Genomic DNA, 18,798 nt, shown 5'->3' on the forward strand with positions numbered 1-18,798 from the left:
AATACTACTCCTAATACTGCTCTACTACTACTCCCAATACTGCCCTACTACTACTCCTAATACTGCTCTACTACTACCCCCAATACTGCTCTACTACTACCCCCATACTGCCCTACTACTACCCCCAATACTACTCCTAATACTGCTCTACTACTACCCCCAATACTGCTCTACTACTACCCCTAATACTGCTATACTACTACCCCCATACTGCCCTACTACTACCCCCAATACTACTCCTAATACTGCTCTACTACTACCCCAATACTGCTCTACTACTACCCCCAATACTGCTCTACTACTACTACTCCCAATACTACTCTACTACTACCCCTAATACTGCTCTACTACTACCCCCAATACTGCTCTACTACTACCCCCAATACTGCTCTACTACCATTGCTATTATTACCTCCACTCCTGATACTACTACTACTCCCAAAACTGCTACTCCCCTTATCTACTACTACACCCCTCATCTTATATGCTTCTACTATTGCTACACCCCTTATCCACTATGCCTATACTACTACACCCATCAAAAAATAAATAAAAAAAATCGAGAAAAGAAAAAACAAGATTTTATTTTTTGCCCACATCACCCCAGCCCTAGGAGATGCTATGTGCTGGGGGCGGGGGGGGCATTTAACTATCAGTGGAGATGCTATCTGCTGAGGGGGCAACTATCAGTGGAGATGCTATGTGCTGGGGGGGGGGGGGGAACAGGGGAGATGCTATGTGCTGGGGGGGAGGGGTAACTATCAGGGGAGCTGCTATCTGCTGAGGGGGCAACTATCAGGGGGCTAGCTAACAGGTGTAAAACCTACAGTGAGATGCCTCCTATATTGGTGGATACTACATACTGGGTGGTGGAGGTAACTACCAGAAGAATTACCTACAGAGGGATACCGACTATATGTACTATGGAGGCACAGAGGGACCTACCTACTATATAGGGCACAGAGGGGTCTTATTTAAGGTCACAGAAGATCACCCCACCTCGAGCAGCGCGCCAACCGCTGACAAAAAAGTATCGGGACCTTAAATTGCTGCTACAATGTTTAAGCATTTGGGGCCCCACCTTCAACTTTGCCCAGGGCCACATTTTGTCTAAAACCGGCTCTGTCTATACCCCATCACACAGCATCCCATGCAGCCCCCCTATGCCCCCACACAGCATCCCCTGCAGCCCCCCAACCTCCCACACACAGCATCCCCTGCAGCCCCCCTATCCCCCACACACAGCAGCTCCTGCAATCCCCCTATCCCCCACACACAGCATCCCCTGCAGCCCCCCTATCCCCCCACATCATCCCCTGCAGCCCCCTTATCCCCCCAGAGCATCCCCTGCAGCCCCCTATCCCCCCCACACACAGCATCCCCTTCAGCCCCCCATCCCCCAAACACAGCATCCCCTTTAGCCCCCCCATCCCCCGCACACAGCATCCCCTGCAGCCCCCCCCAGCATCCCCTGCAGCCCCCCTATACCCCATCACACAGCATCCCCTGCAGGCTGCAGCCCCCCTATCCCCCCCACACAACCTCCCACACACAGCATCTCCTGCAGCCCCCCTATCCCCACACACAGCATCCCCTGCAGCCCCCCTATCCCCCACACACAGCATCCCCTGCAGCCCCCCTATCCCCCACACACAGCATCCCTGCAGCCCCCATCCCCCCCAACACAGCATTCCTGTAGCCCCCCCATCCCCCCCCCCCCCCACATGCAGCATCCCCTGCAGCCCCCCCCCCCCCATCCCCACACACACAGCAGCCCCCCCCCCCCATCCCCTCACACACAGCATCCCCTACGGCACCCCTTCATCCCCCCCACACACAAATCATAACCCCCATCTTCCCCATCATCCCCCCCCTTCACAGTATCCCAGGTCCATCCACTCCCTTCCCCCCACCAACCAAGGGCAGCAGCCACACAGGATCAGATCAGAGGAGATTAGAGATTGACACAGTATAGGAGGGGGGAAGCTGTGGAACAGTAGTACTACATACCCCAGCATGGTGTATAGGGTAGGCTGTAGAACTACATCTCCCAGCATGATCCTGTGTGGCTGTGGTAGAACAACAACTCCCAGCATGATCATCTGATGCTTTGGTAGAACTACAGTATGTGTGTATGTTGTTTTGTTTACTATTATTTTTACTAATAGGGGGTGTGCACATGAGGGGAAGGAGAATTGAACTATGGGTTACGGATTGCTCATACCCACAGGGGGGGATTGCTTGGGGGAGGGGGGCGGGGGCATTTTGGCAGCAAAAGTGATCATGTGAAGGGAAAAGTGAAGTATGGTTTTCCCACCATCTTATACTCAGTATGATATGGTCACCCAGCTTTCCCACCATCTTATACTCCTTATGATGAAGGTCACCCAGCTTTCCCACCATCTTATACTCAGTATGATATGGTAACCCAGCTTTCTTACCATCTTATACTCAGTATGATATGGTCACCCAGCTTTCCCACCATCTTATACTCAGTATGATGGAGGTCATCAGCTTTCCCACCATCCTATACTCAGTATGATGAAGGTCACCCAGCTTTTCCACCACTATACTCAGTATGATGTGGTCACCCAGCTTTCCCACCATCCTATACTCAGTATGATGTGGCCACCCAGCTTTCCCACCATCCTATACTCAGTATGATGTGGTCACCCAGCTTTCCAGCATCTTATACTAAGTATGATGTGGTAACCCAGCTTTCCCACCATCCTATACTCAGTATGATGTGGTCACCCAGCTTTCCAGCATCTTATTCTCAGTATGATGTGGTCACCCAGCTTTCCCACAATCCTATACTCAGTATGATGTGGTCACCTAGCTTTCCAGCATCTTATACTAAGTATGATGTGGTAACCCAGCTTTCCCACCATCCTATACTCAGTATGATGTGGTCACCCAGCTTTCCAGCATATTATTCTCAGTATGATGTGGTCACCCTGCTTTCCCACAATCCTATACTCAGTATGATGTGGTCACCTAGCTTTCCAGCATCTTATACTCAGTATGATGTGGTCACCCAGCTTTCCCACCATCCTATACTCAGTATGATGTGGTCACCCAGCTTTCCCACCATCCTATACTCAGTATGATGTGGTCACCCAGCTTTCCAGCATCTTATTCTCAGTATGATGTGGTCACCCAGCTTTCCCACCATCCTATACTCAGTATGATGTGGTCACCCGGCTTTCCCACTATCTTATACTCAGTATAATGGAGGTCACCCAGCTTTCCAGCATCTTATACTTAGTGACTGGTAGCCTCGGGTAGCTGCACAGTAAATCTATACTGTGCAGCTGGAAACCACATCAGCACAATTGTGCTAATTGGTTCCTTATAAAGGAGCACTCCAGCCCTTACCTATTATTACCCTCCCCATATCAGTGCAGGGATGGTAGATGGAATCCCGGACCTGTACTTCTGCAAGCGGCGATGTTCCAACAGTTCGGATAATGTCTCCAGCCCTTCTGGTCATTTCTGATAGGGATTTTCTACTGCTTTGCGTGAAGGGGCCAGAAGTCACTTTCTCAATGTAAGTCTATGGGACTATGGTTCTGTGTCAGCGCTGAGCCGTTCCATATACTTATTGTATACAGGAAAGTGACTTCCGACCCCTTCACAGGGAGCAAAAGGAATTCCCTGTTTACAAATGACTGGAAGGGCCAAATGTGTTATCCGAACTGTCAGAACATTGCTGCTGGAGGAAGTACAGGTCCGGGTGGCATCTACCTTCCCTGCACTGATGTGGGGAGCGTAATAATAGGTAATGGCCAGAGTGGTCCTTGAAGGATGGGCCATTGGGCGGCTACTCATGGGCTAGTGCTGTGTGCTTGCCCCCCAGGCTAAAATTTGCCAGCCAGCCCCTGCCTGCAGCTGATACAGCAGTATCATCTGCCAGAATGTCCTGGCGGCCAGCAGTGTAACACCGTCCGTTGCTATGCGACGGACGGTGTTATATGTAGTGAGAACATAGCCTTAAGGTGACATTTTCAGCCTCAGAGTATGTGGTATAGAAAGAGCAGGAGTCTCTTTGTATGAGGTAAAATTTACACTTGTTTTGCAAAATTCATTCATTATTAGAAGCAAGTGCCTTGATACATCTTGCACAATTTATGCCTATTGAGGCTGCAAACAAAAAAAGAAAAAAAAAGTCCAAACCTTTTTTTTTTAGTGTATACAAAACTTGGTCAACCACATTTTTTTTGTACGCTAAAAAAAGGATGCGCTTTGATCTGATTTTTATTACAGAAGTCAAAAATTATAAAAGTCCTTCTGTTTTTTTTCAAGATTCAGTATATGTGGACTTTTATTATATTGAATTCTCATTTAAAAGTATTGACATACATATTAACCTATTGACATATAACCATATTAACCTTAAGTCAATGAAAAATTTTGCATAATAAATATCACATTACTGCTTGAACATATATGAACAATTCAGAAAATGGTTCGATAATGAACAATACCTAAATTTAAAAAAATTACATTGTACCAAGTACATCTGAGTTTTACTGAAGAATAACAGCAGCATTTATTTTATTAAGACTCAATGGATAATGCCTGCTATTCGTTTTTAGAGCTTGCTAGAAAGATTAAGATGTTGATTAAAGAACAACTGGATTTCTTTCCAGATGGATTCCTCTGCTTCACAATGAGGTATCATCTCTCCACCCCATACAAGTGGTATACTGTGGCCCCTTAGATGTGAGGCCCAGCAAAAAGGGAATCCTGGGGGTTCTATTAGATGACCAGCTCCTGGATAGGAGATCATTTTTCCATTGTTCCGGCCATGTTTCCTCATTCTAGAAAAAGCCAATTCAGCAAAATGTTTACTGTTGTAGTATTGATCCGCCTCCCCAGCCAAAAAGAGCAAATGCCCTTGTGCTCTCTCTACTGGAATAGATGACGCTGGGGACTCCTCATAAAATCCGGCAGTTTTCAGCAGACCTTCTGCAGTAATCAGCATCTTCTCCTGCTTGTAAGGTGTTCCTTTAATGAGAGCTTTACCTTCATGGTAAATTGTGCCACCATATACGTTGCAAGTTCCATTAATGCTGACTGTAGCCCCTACTTGTGGTAAAAAAGAAGCCAGTACGAGAGCAATCTCTGCGCCTTTTGAGACACCTACAACTCCAACTTTTGGCTTAGAAACCTAAAATAAATCAGATCATGGAAATTTAATAAAATTTTTTGTCGAAAGGTTGAAGGAGTAGTCTGGCCAGGAGGACCCTTTTATTCCAGAATTCCCAGAGAAGGGGTTGGTGAAAATAATAGCATCCACTTACGTTCCTGGTACCTGCGCTTCCACCTGCATTCCACCGCTCTGGTCCCCCAGTGTTCATTCGCTTCCTGGTATTAAGACGTGAAGTTGGCCCACTCAGCCATTTAGCAGCTGTAGTGGTGTCCCGCCTCTGCCATTGAATGGATGACTGATCCTGTCATGCCACGTCTCAAGTCACGTCTTAATACCAGGTAGTGGCTGCACATCGGAGGACCAGAGAGGTGGAATTAAGTAGAACAAAGACTATTGTATTGCAAGTCTTGGGTTCTGGGTTTAAAGGTTGTATGTTGTAAGAAAATAACCTAAAGTATGTTATGTTAAACGTATCTTTTTTAAAATTTTTGCTTTTTTTTTCCCATGTGGTAAAATAAACGTTGGTCACACTTGTATACATAACACAGGATGGGATCATACCCTTCACAATAGGTGATGATAACAACTTTCCTTACCTCTCCCTCCACAGTGAGATCTGTCATCTTCAGCTGTAAACCAGGTAAGTAATGAACCCGGCTCACCTAGCTGCAAGTTCAAGGCCTGGCTAAGTGATTGCCCGCTCAGCCAGTCATCAACCAGCGGGCAATCACTCAGCCGGGTATGTGACGTTGCAGCTAGGAGAGTTGTCAACGGGACCCCGGAGCAGCACTACCAGGCATGAGGATAGGTAAGTTTGCGTTATTTTTCCCCCCAACCCTTGCCCCCCTTCCGTTTTTTAGTTTGGTGGGACTTCTCCTTTGTTCAGTCGCCACCTATATTCTAAACTTTTGTTTGTAATAGGTTTCTGTTACAAGAATTTGTCTGTTTGTCTGCAGCACATCCTGACTACTGGAAACTTGCCATAGTGGTGGCTGAGAGACTAAACATTTTTCTCGGTCTTTCAACTTGCATGACTGAAATACCTGGCATACTACAGCAGTTGCAACAGCGACCCGGCTCCCCTTGCCACCTCACTGTGTCTAACTTTTTTTTTTTAGAAAACTGCTTGCATTCATGGGTCAAACAGAACCATGGATGCAGACAGTTGCTAAACAGTAGGCGGTATAGCCGAGTAGGGGCCCCTCCTTCATCTCATCCATTCCCCGTCTCACCTATTTCCCGCCCATGTGTGTGTGTCTCCATGTGGTGCTGTGTGTAGTGCTGTGTGCGTCTGTGTGAGTGTGTGGTGGGCCGGTTTGTTTGTGTTTGTGTGCTGCCGTCAGCTACCGTCCTCTCCTTAGCCCTCTTATCCTCCTCTCGGCCCTCTTAGATTGTGGTACTCTAGTGCATAGTGGCTTGGCTGGCTCCGCCTTCCAATGCCACATGCGGCCCCACTTCAGTACAGTCACTAGGGAGGAAGAAAAAAAATGCTAAGAGATTGCAGAGCCAGGTGAGTATGTTTTTTGGTTTTTTTTTAATATTACAAATTGGGATACTTCCAGGTGGTGGGAATGTTTGCTTGAGGGGGCATACCCATGGGGCTAGCAAATTGGGGTGGACTATTACAGGGCAGAGGAGGTACAGGAGGTAGGGGGGCAAGATTACCTTTAGGATAGATTTCCTACATGGAGGATACCAATTTACGGGGGGGGGGGCAACTACTTGAGGGACTACCTACAGAGGGATGAACAGAAGGAACCTACCCACTATATAGTGGACAAAGACGCGCCTAACTACTTGGAAATAATAAGGTCTAACTGCTACATGAGTGCACAGAGGGGGCCGAAGCACTGCACTGTATGGGGGCATAAAGGGGACAGTATTATACAAATGCATAGAGAAAAACTGTGCTATATGAAAGCACAGTAGGGGCCTAATACTATATGTAGGTACAGAATGGCCTGAATACTATTTGGAGGCACATATTGAGTGTTACTGCTTATATGGGGGCACTGATATTGTGTAAAGCAATACATATGCAGAGTTTGTGTAGAGATTAGGATGATAGTGAAGTGCGGGGCCTAAAATATTTGTCTGGTAGATGCTGTGGAAATGAGTTATGGCCGGTGAAGTTTTTATGAAGGCCAGGCCAGATGGAGAAGGAATGGAAGAGTGAGGAACTTTGATAAGCAAAAATGTCACCAACAGATAATAAGCCCCCTGCGAGTCACTGGATGTAACTGTACTACCACTTAAAAAGTCTGCAGAACGCAGCTGGATCTACCTTTCTATTGTCACTGCTGAGAGAGAATATTGGCCTTTATATAGTGGATTTTATCCAGTAACAATAAAGTTGTATTATGCAGTGGAAGCGTGGGATGAGGTGGTTGGGGAGTATGCAGGTCTGGGGTGGTGTGGGATTGCTTGGTCAAGTGGGAGGGCCCAAGTTGCACCAGGACCCATGAAAAGTTAGCTACACCCCTGCCTCCAGCTATTGCAAAACTACAATTCTCATCACATATGGACATCCAAGACTTTGGTTTTGGCTTTCCAGGCATGGGAATTGTAGTTTTAAAACAGCTGGAGGGCCACAGGTTCCCTATTGCTACTGTAAAGAGGTGAAAATGTTTTATACAGATATGTAAATTCTTCTATTTAAAGATCTCAAGTCTTCCAGTACTTATGAGCTGCTGTATGTCCTGCCTAAAGTGATATATTATTGCATGTTTGACATGGTGCTGTCTACTGCCAGCTCTGTCAATGATAGCAACTGTCCAGAGCAGTAGCAACTTCCTAAAGAAAACATCTCTTGCTTTAGATAGACAGTTTCTTTTAGGTACAGAGGTGGCAGCAGAGAGCACTGTGTCAGATTGGAAAGAATACACCATTTCCTGTAGGGCAAATAGCAGCTGATAAGTACTGGAAGACTGGAGATTTTTTTTTTTAAATAGAAGTGAATTACATATCTGTATCAAGCCAGAAATGGATTTGAAAAGAGGAGAAATCTCAGGCTTTCCTTTATGACTAGAGATGAGCGAACCTCGAGCATGCTCGAGTCCATCCGAACCCGAACTTTCGGTATTTGATTAGCAGGGGCTGCTGAAGTTGGATAAAGCCCTAAGGCTATGTGGAAAACATGGATATAGTCATTGGCTGTATCCATGTTTTCTAGACAACCTTAGAGCTTTATCCAAGTTCAGCAGCCCCAGCTAATCAAATACCGAACGTTCAGGTTCGGATCGACTCAAACCCGAACGGGGTTTGCTCATCTCTATTTATGACCTGATCTCTGTTTATAGTCTGTTTCTGGCTTTGGCTTCAAATCTTTGGCAGATAATCTGTCAGATAATCTTTCTGTGTAAATGGACCCTTACTTTCTGACACCAGTTGATTTTAATCCCCTTTAATTACTAAACAGAACCTGATAGGGAAAACAACAAAGATTTATCTAAAGCTGCTGTATCATCTGTTCTTCAAATTCTATATGGCAGTCTGAGCTGTCCTTGGTAAGGTAATAAAGATTCTGATTGTAAGGTTGCCATTTATGGGTAGACAAAGATCAACTAATTGAAGCACAGCTGGATCCACATTCCTGAAACAGATGACGGGTGCTTTGGGAACTTGCATAATGAGGCCAGAAAGTGGTTGCTATTGCTACATACATCCATACATACATAACTGAAAGCTAGATAACAAAAAAAACCCTTGGTTATCTAGCTTTCAGTTAAAGGAGAAGTCTGGAGAAAATTTTTATTAAAGTATTGTATTGCCCCCCAAAAGTTATACAAATCAGCAATATACACTTATTACGGGAAATGCTTATAAAGTGCTTTTTTCCCTGCACTTACTACTGCATCAAGGCTTTACTTCCTGGATAACATGGTGATGTCACGACCCGACTCCCAGAGCTGGGCGGGCTGTGGCTGCTGGAGAGGATGATGGCAGAGGGATGCTCAGTGTCCTTCCAGTGCCCTGTGTCCCTCAGTGTCCCCCTGCCATCATCCTCTCCAGCAGCCACAGCCCGCACAGCTCTGGGAGTCGGGTCATAACATCACCATCAGTTTTAACATCATAGTGCAAGTTAACTTGAAGCACACCTTTGGTTTTCTGGTGAAATTCTCTACCAGTTTAATATGTCACACATCTACCTTACCATTTAAAAAGCATGTACCATCTCATAACTGAATTTTTTATCCTGCTAACGTGCCCAGTGGCACAGTCCATTTTTCAAAATGCCACCCGATTCCTGCATTTGGTGCCTGTATTCTTCCTGTGTACCAGCCCACTGTATGCACTGGAGGCGCCAGGCCCGCTCCAGTGCATAGAGCAGGCTGGTACACATGAAGAACACCGGCTCTGAGCACAGGAACCGGGCGGCCACTGGGATCCCCACGTCAGCGACGACAAGTTAGTAATAAAAAAAATTGTAGTTATGGGATGGTACATTGGCTTTAAATCAAAGATGGTGACATTCAAGTTGACCACATGTGGAGAGGGAAGACTAAAAATTTTTGGAGAGTCTCTCTTTTCAGAACCCTTCCATTAACCTAAACCTTGACTATATTTAGTGATAGTAAGTGACACTTTGTACCTTTGGATGTCTCAGAAGTAGATCTGCAGCCTCTCCAAAATATTCCAACTGTAATTTTTGAAATGATCTTGGTAAATCAGAAAATCCAAAATATGCCAGAGCGAGAACCGCAAATCCACGGCTCGCAAGGAGACTAGCTCGATACTCTGCAAGGCCTCCAGCTCCACCATACAAGTCAATGATACCGGGGTATGATCCTTTTCCCTCTGCAATTTAAGATAATATGGCATGGCAATCGTTTTTTCTTTTCATATATTTTGTCGCTAAGATAAAATAATAGATCAGCAAACATTAACTCTGATGGCAAAAATTGGCAGACAAATAAAAAAGAAGCTTATTTATTCAATATCATTAGCTAAGCAATACCTCAAATCCCCTTCACACTACCGAAAAATCCATCCGTCCTCTTCCCCCACCTCAGCAGTGATGAGAGGTTGAGTGAGCAAGAAGAGGAGAGAAACAGCCTGTGTATCGGAGCTAAAACAGCACAACTTCCTGCAATCTTACCTCACCAAGTTCCCAGACCAGCACTGAGCAGTCTGACGTGTAAATCCAGCATTTTATGTGCCCAGACAGTCTCCAAACTTCAGGGGCTGTTTGTCTCCTCTTCCTGCTAACTCATCCCCTTCGGCCCCTCCCACTCCATAGATTATAATTTACATAGCAAACCCATCTTCACTTTGCTTCTCTGTAATGTAGACGACTTTGCCTTGATAATAAACAGATAAGAAGTGTGGAGGGGGGAGATTTTGCCTAATGAAACCTATAAGTTTCTCAAAACTTCTTAAAATCACTTGTACTATTGATTACTATTACTATTAATGTTTTAAAACACAGCTACTCTTTAAAGTATAAACTGAAAACTGACATTAATTCCTTTAAGCCTTTATTTTCTAATGTTACAGATTAAGGCTATGTTCACACTACGTATATTTGAGGCTGTATATTTGAGGCTGTATAGCAACCAAAACAAGGAGTGGATTGAAAACACAGAAAGCCTCTGTTCACATAATGTTGTAATTGAGTGGATGGCCGTCATTTAATGGCAAATATGTGCTGTTATTTTAAAACAACGGCTGTTGTATTGAAATAATGGAAGTTATTTACCGTTATATGGCGGCCATCCACTCAATTTCAACATTGTGTGGACAGAGCCTTTCTGTGTTTTCAATCCACTCCTGGTTTTGGTTGCTATGAGGACCTGATATGAGGACCAAATACAGGCTCAAATATACATAGTGTGAACCCAGCCTGAACATGAGATGTCACTCAGTTGGGGGGGGGGGGGGGGGAGGTCTGAGAGGGGATCGTTTTTCCTGTGATTGTATATAGAAAGATAAAATTCAGCCTTTGATACTTAAATTACCTGTGGGATAAAATAAAGTGCCTCGAATCCTTCCTTCTTGGATCTGGGTTCTTTGTATTCCTGGAGCCATATGCCATCTCGTACATGTCTTGGTTAGAGCAGGCTGTGGATCAGCTGACAATCCAAGTGACAAACTATCAAACAGATCCACAGTGTACTGGAATGGGCAGTTTTCAACATCTTTTTTCATAGGACTTTGAAATGGTTTTAACGGTTTCAAGGACCAAACCAGACCCATGGGATGTGTGCCTTGGTAGGTTCCTCCTAATGCAGCCGTTTTGTCTAAGCTAACTTCTCCTACACTGTTAGCCTCATAGAAAGCTCGTGATTGGAAGAGTTGACCTCTGTCATCCTTGAGTGTTAAGCGAATAGTCACTTTTTGGGAAGGTTGGAGTCCTGTGACTTTGATATTCATAGGCTCATCAGCCAAACCCTTCTCAGGAACCACAACAAGGGTGGCCATTTGTGGAAGATTAGCAATAATTCTAATAAGACCTTTAAAAAAAAGACACAAAGTTTAAGATATATACACACCATAATACCCACATGGTCCATATTCCTAATTCAGCAATTAAAGGTGTTTAAAGGTGTAGTTTAGTTAAAAGAAAAAAACAACACCACATTTTCATTTACTCTATTGGGAAATTCTTAGGTAATAGAGAGGTGCTCTCTGTTTAGGGTCTCCCTTTGCCACAGTGGAGGGCAGTTACAAAGAGTATCGGTCACTCTATAGGACGATTTGTGTTAACACATAACTTTTTTGTATTTAAGGATAATTTTTATTTGCAGACGCGCGGCACGGCCATGGGGGCCGCCTGTGCGCCTTCATATGCCAACCTCTTCTTAGGATTCTGGGAGAGGGGGGTTTTTCAGTGTGGGGGTGCCCAGGCTGCACCCCATGTCCAGTGCTGGCTGCGCTATATAGATGATGTACTTTTTGTTTGGCAGGGGTCGGAGTCCGAATTAAAGGGCTTTATGGAAGAATTAAATAGAAATGATGTCAATATAAAACTTACTTACAAAAGTGACCCAAAAAGGATAGAATTCTTGGACATCCAAATTGAGTGCGGTGAAGATGGCATGCTGCAGACTGATGTCTTCCGAAAATCTACAGCGACAAACTCCCTGCTGCATGCCACATCCGCACACACTCCAGCCACCATCAGCTGTACCGACAGGTCAGTTTCTTCGCATGAGACGGATATGTTCCTCTGAAAAAAAGTTCAGAGCCCAGGCAGAGGATCTTAAGGGTCGCTTTAGGGAAAGGGGCTACAGCAACCGAATAATAGAGAAGGGTTTTAGACGAGCAAAAAACACCAGAAGAGAAGATATATTACAAACGGGAGAAAGGATCAAAAATAAAAGTAATGATGGTATAGTCAGATTTGTCTCAACATTTAATTGTAAGTGGGAAACAATGAGGGGGATGCTATGACGGCGAGAAGGGGGAACAATTTAAAAGATATCCTTGTTAAAAGCCACTATGTGGCAAAACCAGAAAACCCGTTTGGGCGGACACATGTAAGAACTAGATGTTACCCGTGTGGTAACTGTGTTGCCTGCCCTAACATATTAAGAACAGACTCCTTCTCCTCGGCTGATGGAGAACGAGAGTATAAAATTAGAGACTACAAATCTTGCAGCAGCACACGTGGTGTATTACGCCACGTGTGGGTGTGGCAAGATATATGTGGGACTTACCTCACGTGAGCTTAAGACCAGAGTGAGGGAACATGTTAGGGGAATTGTGGCGGCAAAAAATATCGATGAAATTGAAACCTTAAAAACAATTCCCAAACAAGGTTATATACCATTTACAATAATCTAAGCAAACGTAAGGAGTGATAGGCATAAATATAATTTTCTTAAGACAGATCAGAAGGTGATGATGGGGACATCAGGTTTAATTGCCCCACATCAGTGCACAACATTTTTTCTAAATGAATGCAGTCTACAGTAGTATCAGCAATGGAAATGCAATTCATGTTGACCTTTACAGCCTCTCCTGGCAGCCAAGAGAAGTATTATAGAGACAAACTATTGGACACATTCACATATAAAAAAAGACCCTGGCAAACAGTATAATGGGGAAATAAGAATCCTATGCAACAGGGGCGTAGCTAGGATTCACGGGGCCCCATAGAAAAAAATTTTCAGGGGCTCCCCTCCTCTACACAAAACATAAAGCACTGCACACACATATATGTATATATATATATATTGTAACACCTGGAGTAGTGGATCCACTGGACCGTCACCAGCGATGGCACTAACCTCACCAGGGAGCGGAGTCTAAGGGGCCGCTGGTTTTTACCAGAGCCCGCCGCCGTGACAGTACCCCCCCCCCTTTTGGCCTCACCCTCTTTCTTGCCTGCAGATGGAGGCATCAGGCAAGTCTTGGTATTCCGCCGGTAGGCCGGACAAAGGCCTGGCGGGCTCGGGTGACAACATAGAGTACTTGGGCTGAGGTGACCTCAGACACTGGTTGGAACAGTCCTGACCCCAACTGAGAATCTTCCCGGTTCTCCAGTCCAGCTTAGGGGCATGTAATTGCAGCCAAGGGAGTCCCAGGAGGATGGTGGAAGAAGAATGGGGCAGGACGTAGAAGGAGATCTTTTCCAGATGTGAAGTGCCCACCTGGAGGACTAGAGGTGCGGTCTGGTAGTGCACATGATCGGTAAGAATCTCGCCCGTGACCGAGGAGATAGTCAGGGGTCTGGCTAGTGGGGTCACGGGTAGCCGCCATCTCTGGACCAATGTAGCTGCAATAAAATTGCCTGCTGACCCAGAATCGAGAAAGGCAGTAGTCTGGAGAGTTTGTCCTGAGGGTGTCTGGATGGAAACTGGCACTGACAACTTTGGAGAGGTGGCAACTCAGGGAGACCTCTCCCACCGGACCTAGGTGCTGGAGTTTCCCGGACGCTTGAGGACGTTGGGGACATCTCAGCCGAAAGTGATCCGAACCACCGCAGTAGAGGCAGAGATTCAGCTCCAGACGACGAATTCTTTCATCAGGCGTCAGGTGAGCCCGTTCCACCTGCATAGGAATCTCAGGAGTCGACTGGGACTCCGGAACGTCAGGATTCTGGAAGACCGGCGCCAGCTGGTGATGGCGACGGGACAGGCCTAGTCGCCGTTCATGCCAGGCCTCCTCCTCTCTCTCAGAAAAACGAGTATCGACCCTGGTGGCCAGTAGGATGAGTTCGTTCAGGGAGGTAGGTAGGTCTCGGGCGGAAAGCACGTCTCTCACCCGACTGGACAGGCCCTTCTTGAAGGTGGCTATTAGAGCGGCCTCATTCCAGTCTAATTCTGCCGCCAGGGTGCGGAACTGGATGGCGTAGTCACCAACAGAGGAAGTTCCTTGGGAGAGGTTGAGGAGAGCAGTCTCAGCCGAAGACGCATGGGCAGGTTCCTCAAAGACAGAGCGGAACTCGGCCAGGAAAATTCGGAGATTAGCAGCCACAGGATCATCACGGTCCCACAGTGGTGTGGCCCAGGCCAGAGCTCTACCTTCCAATAGGCTGATGATGAAAGCCACTTTAGAGCGTTCGGTGGCAAACTGACTGCTTAGAAGTTCGATATGCATGGTGCATTGGGTCAGGAATCCTCTGCACAACTTGGAGTCACCAGAGTATTTACTTGGGAGAGCCAGTCGAAGTGTAGAAAAAGCAGCAGGAGGTGGTGAGCGCTGGGCTGTAGTATGCTGCTGTAAGGCGGCAGTGAGTTGCTGGATCTGCTGCGACTGTTGCTGGATTTGTTGCGCCTGTTGGGCGACCACTCGGGCTATGTCACGGATATCAGGCACCTCGCCGGGATCCATGGTTGGAGCCTACTATAACACCTGGAGTAGTGGATCCACTGGACCGTCACCAGCGATGGCACTAACCTCACCAGGGAGCGGAGTCTAAGGGGCCGCTGGTTATCACCAGAGCCCGCCGCAAGGCGGGATGGACTTGCTGCGGCAGGCGACCCCCAGGTCGCTACCCCTGGCTTGGTTGCTAGTGACGGCAGGCGAGGCGTGGCAGGAGCAGTAGGCAGGAGATGGTGCTGGCAGAGGTCTGTAGGCGTAACCGCAGGTGACAGGCTGAACACAGGAGCAATGGAGTGACAGGGGAGCAGGAACAAGGACTTGGGACCAGGTAGCGGATAGGAATCAGGAACAACAGGGGGCTGGGCCAAACGCTAAGGGAAGCATGTAGAGGCTCCAACACCTGTAGTGGGGCAGGGCTGGAACTTATAGGGAGCGATTGGTGCAACTAACCAATTAAGGGCGGACTGGCCCTTTAAATCCGAGACAGCCGGCGCGCGCGCGCCCTAGGAGGTGGGGACGCGCGCGCCAGCCGGCACAGACGGAGACAGGAGCAGAGGAGAGGTGAGGCGCCCCCAGGGGCCGAACTAGCAGCAGCGCCGGGTCCATGCACAAGGACCCCGGCGGCTGCATGGGGCAGGAGGAGGTCGCGGCGGCGGCCCGGAACACGGGACGCCGCCGCGGCCGTGACATATATATATATATATATATATATATGCGCTTTACTGCTGGTGCACTGATAACCCCTGACCTCAGCACGAAGCTCTGCACATTTTCCTTTGCAGCTGGAGAACAGAGGTCTGAGGTTATCAGTGCAGTGAAGGAGAGATCTTTGTCTTCTGCTTGTTAACCCTTTTTTGTGTTGCAGCATGTAAGTAAACACTTACACACTGCAGTACATAAGGAGTTAGGCAGAAAGACACACGCTCTTACCTTTTCCCCCCGGGCCCCCCTCTTGCACGGGCCCCATAGCAACTACCTACCCTGCCTCTATGGTAGCTACGCTACTGATATGCAATAATGTAATGCTCGGATGCCTAATTCTACCAGATTTGCAGACAGCGTGGAAATAATAAAAGTAGGTTTGTGGGGTATAGTAGGCAGGGTCACAGAGAATAGATATATGTTTGGCGAGGTAGGTTAATAATAGCCTATGCGGCTATGCACACTTGTTCTGAGGAAGGGAGAATCTGCTCCCGAAAGATGATAACTCAATTGTGCAATTAACTTTATTGTGCAATTGACAATAAAGTGTTTTTATACTTTTTTCATACATCTCAAGAATTTGGCCTGCTTCAGTGGTTTACTAACACCTCTGCTTTTTTCCTTTCATGGTCTAATACACGGCCCCCCCAATTGGGAGTATCCCGTTTGTGAGGTTCTTCCAGCTTCTGCTATCTCTGGACACCGGTTGACGAGTGGGGTGCCAACCCAGGATTTTTACCCTGTTTAGGGTTATATGCAACCAGCCCAAATGGCTACAAGGTGAGCTTACTACTGGATTCTAATCTATTTTCTACTCTATGGTATCACACGAGGCGCCTGTGTCGTTGTTTTCCCCTTGTGCTTACTACTGATTGGATGCCTGGCTGCTGCCTGATTTGGCCAGGCATCCCTGACAGCAGAGATCCGCATCCGGTACTGTGGGGGGCAAGAAGGACAGTGCAGAAGCTTGGACAGGTAAGTTTGTAACAGTTGCCGTCTTTATCATAGAATATACTATCACTAAATATGTGATTAGAGTTTGCATTGTATACAACTGCGCCGCTGGAAGAATAGGGAGCGTGGCAGCAGGATTTTGACAGCTTATCCTGCCGCTATTGAAAACTGATAGTTACACTTTAAGGGCCAGTTCACACTGAGAAAAATTCTTTGAGCGGAGAGCCATGGAAATGGAGGCACGTGAGCCGTCTCATTGAAACAGAGGGCAGTCGGAATTCTGTGGCAGAGAGCTCCGCCGCGGAATTCCTCCGATTTCACTCTGTGTGAACTGGCCCTGAGGTTTGCCAACTCAGCATTAAAGGGAACCTGTCACCTCCGGGCTTTGGGCGCTGAAATCTCCGTCACCGGACCATCTCAAGAAGCGGGACCCGGCGCTATCAGGTAAGTATAAGGTGCTCTAGTGGGGGGTCGGGAGCCTGTCACCCCGGCACAGGGGGGGGGGGGGGGGGTGACAGGTCCTCTTCAAGTCTTTGAGTGCAACGTTGACGTATATTAGACAACAACCCAGAAGTAGCTTTGCACAGCCGTTATATTGGGCAGCATGGAAAGCACAATATGCCCTCTTGTTGCAAGCCTCAGTGTAACCATTTATATAACTGCAGAACAGCATTTTATCTTTTCACACTATTTCCTTGTACTGCTCTATTAAAGATCAAAGCTAAAGAGTCTCTAACCCTCCTCTTTTCACTCATGTTTGCATTACACATAAAGAAAGTGTAAAGGTCAAAGACTACCTGCTGTTTGTACTTATAGACAGGACAGTTTGAAGGGAACTTGATTGCTAAAAGCAAAAACACCTAAAAATACCTATGGGAAGTGGCTTCTTGCTTGTTTAATAATAATAATATAAAATATCAGATGGTGACATAATAGTAACAGATTTTATTTCACAGAATATTTAAGGCATATTCTAGCCTGTAATATGTGTGGATTTCACTCCAAAATAAGTAAAAGCCCCCTTCAACATGTTAAAAGATAGTCTGCTGCCGGCCACACATAGTATCATCCGGCGGCCACATGCTTACTACTATTTGTCCCTAACTTTGTGCAAACACACATTTGGTATCTCAGATAGAAGGGATACCTGCTGGGTCAGAGTATAGTTTTAATAGTTGCAAAGGAATACAAAATAATCACCATAATAAACAATGAGGTAATAATACTGCCCCTTTAAAGGTTAACTTTGCTGGGCTTTTCTCCATAGTAGTACAAAAATGGCTCCCTGCAGAACAGAAACTCTGCATACTGTATAATAAGAACAAGCTGTCACGCATGTAAATCGAAGGCATAATCACCACACAGAAATAATGAAATACACAAGCATTGATTGTGCGATTGCTCACTACTCACAAGCAGAGTCCTGACCAAACCTCAACTTTGATCTCTTGTCAAAATGAAGAAGCCAAAGATGAAATGCATACACAAGTTACCACCCACTCTAGATAAAAGAGATCATGGTACAACAGTACGCTCAGCCTGTGTAATTAGCTATATTAGGCTACAGTAAATGTAGATTTTCATATTTCAAGTAAAGCTGATGCACATGTACAGTTATTTAATACAGGTGCTAATTATTGCAGCTGAGTCATTTTGAGCCACTAAAACTAGGCTGTTGCACCATTGCTATAGAGCCAGAATTGCAGTATATGCAAATGTATTTTTATTGATTAATAATATATTATAAAAGTACTGATGAGTTAAACTATTAAAATATTAGGGTATTTACAAAGAGGAGAATAGATGAGATCAGAAGACCGAGGAGCAAGGTGGTGGCTACAGACAGGGACAAAAAAAATTATATATGTGTGTGTGTGTGCAAAGTCTACAAAAACATAACACAATACTTAATAGTTATGCACTGTTTGCCAATTTTGAGGCAACAGTGCCATCTACTAGGACCAGATGGAATTTCTATGACTGCAATGCATATATCGTTAGCAGACGCAGCTTCATCATATGAGTAATAATGATATATATAGGCTATATGTCAAGAAAAAGGGCAGTACACAAGCAAGGGCCACGATGGACTATGCACAAAGATGGTAAATTTAAAATTTAGATGTGCGACCAACACCACTGCTACATCGGCAGCCCAACTCACATTTGAAGCATTGAAGTGCTTCATTAGGAGATAATGAAAACTAAATATCTGGGCT

General features: G+C 46.0%; 1 protein-coding gene across 1 annotated transcript; it reads right to left on the minus strand.

The window, feature by feature from the left end:
* Nucleotides 1–4,385: 4,385 nt before the first annotated feature.
* Nucleotides 4,386–18,067, minus strand: LOC138802177 (acyl-coenzyme A amino acid N-acyltransferase 1-like). The gene is made up of 4 exons (XM_069985352.1): nucleotides 17,993–18,067; nucleotides 11,113–11,607; nucleotides 9,747–9,952; nucleotides 4,386–5,173 (listed from the first exon to the last, which is right to left on the minus strand). The coding sequence occupies exons 2-4, from the start codon at nucleotides 11,573–11,575 to the stop codon at nucleotides 4,595–4,597; spliced, it is 1,248 nt and encodes a 415-aa protein (XP_069841453.1). The 5' UTR covers nucleotides 11,576–11,607; nucleotides 17,993–18,067; the 3' UTR covers nucleotides 4,386–4,594.
* Nucleotides 18,068–18,798: the final 731 nt, after the last annotated feature.

The sequence above is a fragment of the Dendropsophus ebraccatus genome, chromosome 9 (genome assembly GCF_027789765.1).
Source record: "Dendropsophus ebraccatus isolate aDenEbr1 chromosome 9, aDenEbr1.pat, whole genome shotgun sequence".
Classification (NCBI taxonomy): domain Eukaryota; kingdom Metazoa; phylum Chordata; class Amphibia; order Anura; family Hylidae; genus Dendropsophus; species Dendropsophus ebraccatus.

Excerpts from the sequence above, each read along its gene's own strand:
- LOC138802177 (XM_069985352.1), bottom strand. The coding sequence starts at position 11,575 with ATGGCCACCCTTGTTGTGGTTCCTGAGAAGGGTTTGGCTGATGAGCCT. Across the intron at positions 9,953-11,112 it reads CACTTTATTTTATCCCACAG|AGGGAAAAGGATCATACCCC; the intron begins GTAATTTAAGTA and ends CTTAAATTGCAG. Across the intron at positions 5,174-9,746 it reads TACTTCTGAGACATCCAAAG|GTTTCTAAGCCAAAAGTTGG; the intron begins GTACAAAGTGTC and ends GATTTATTTTAG.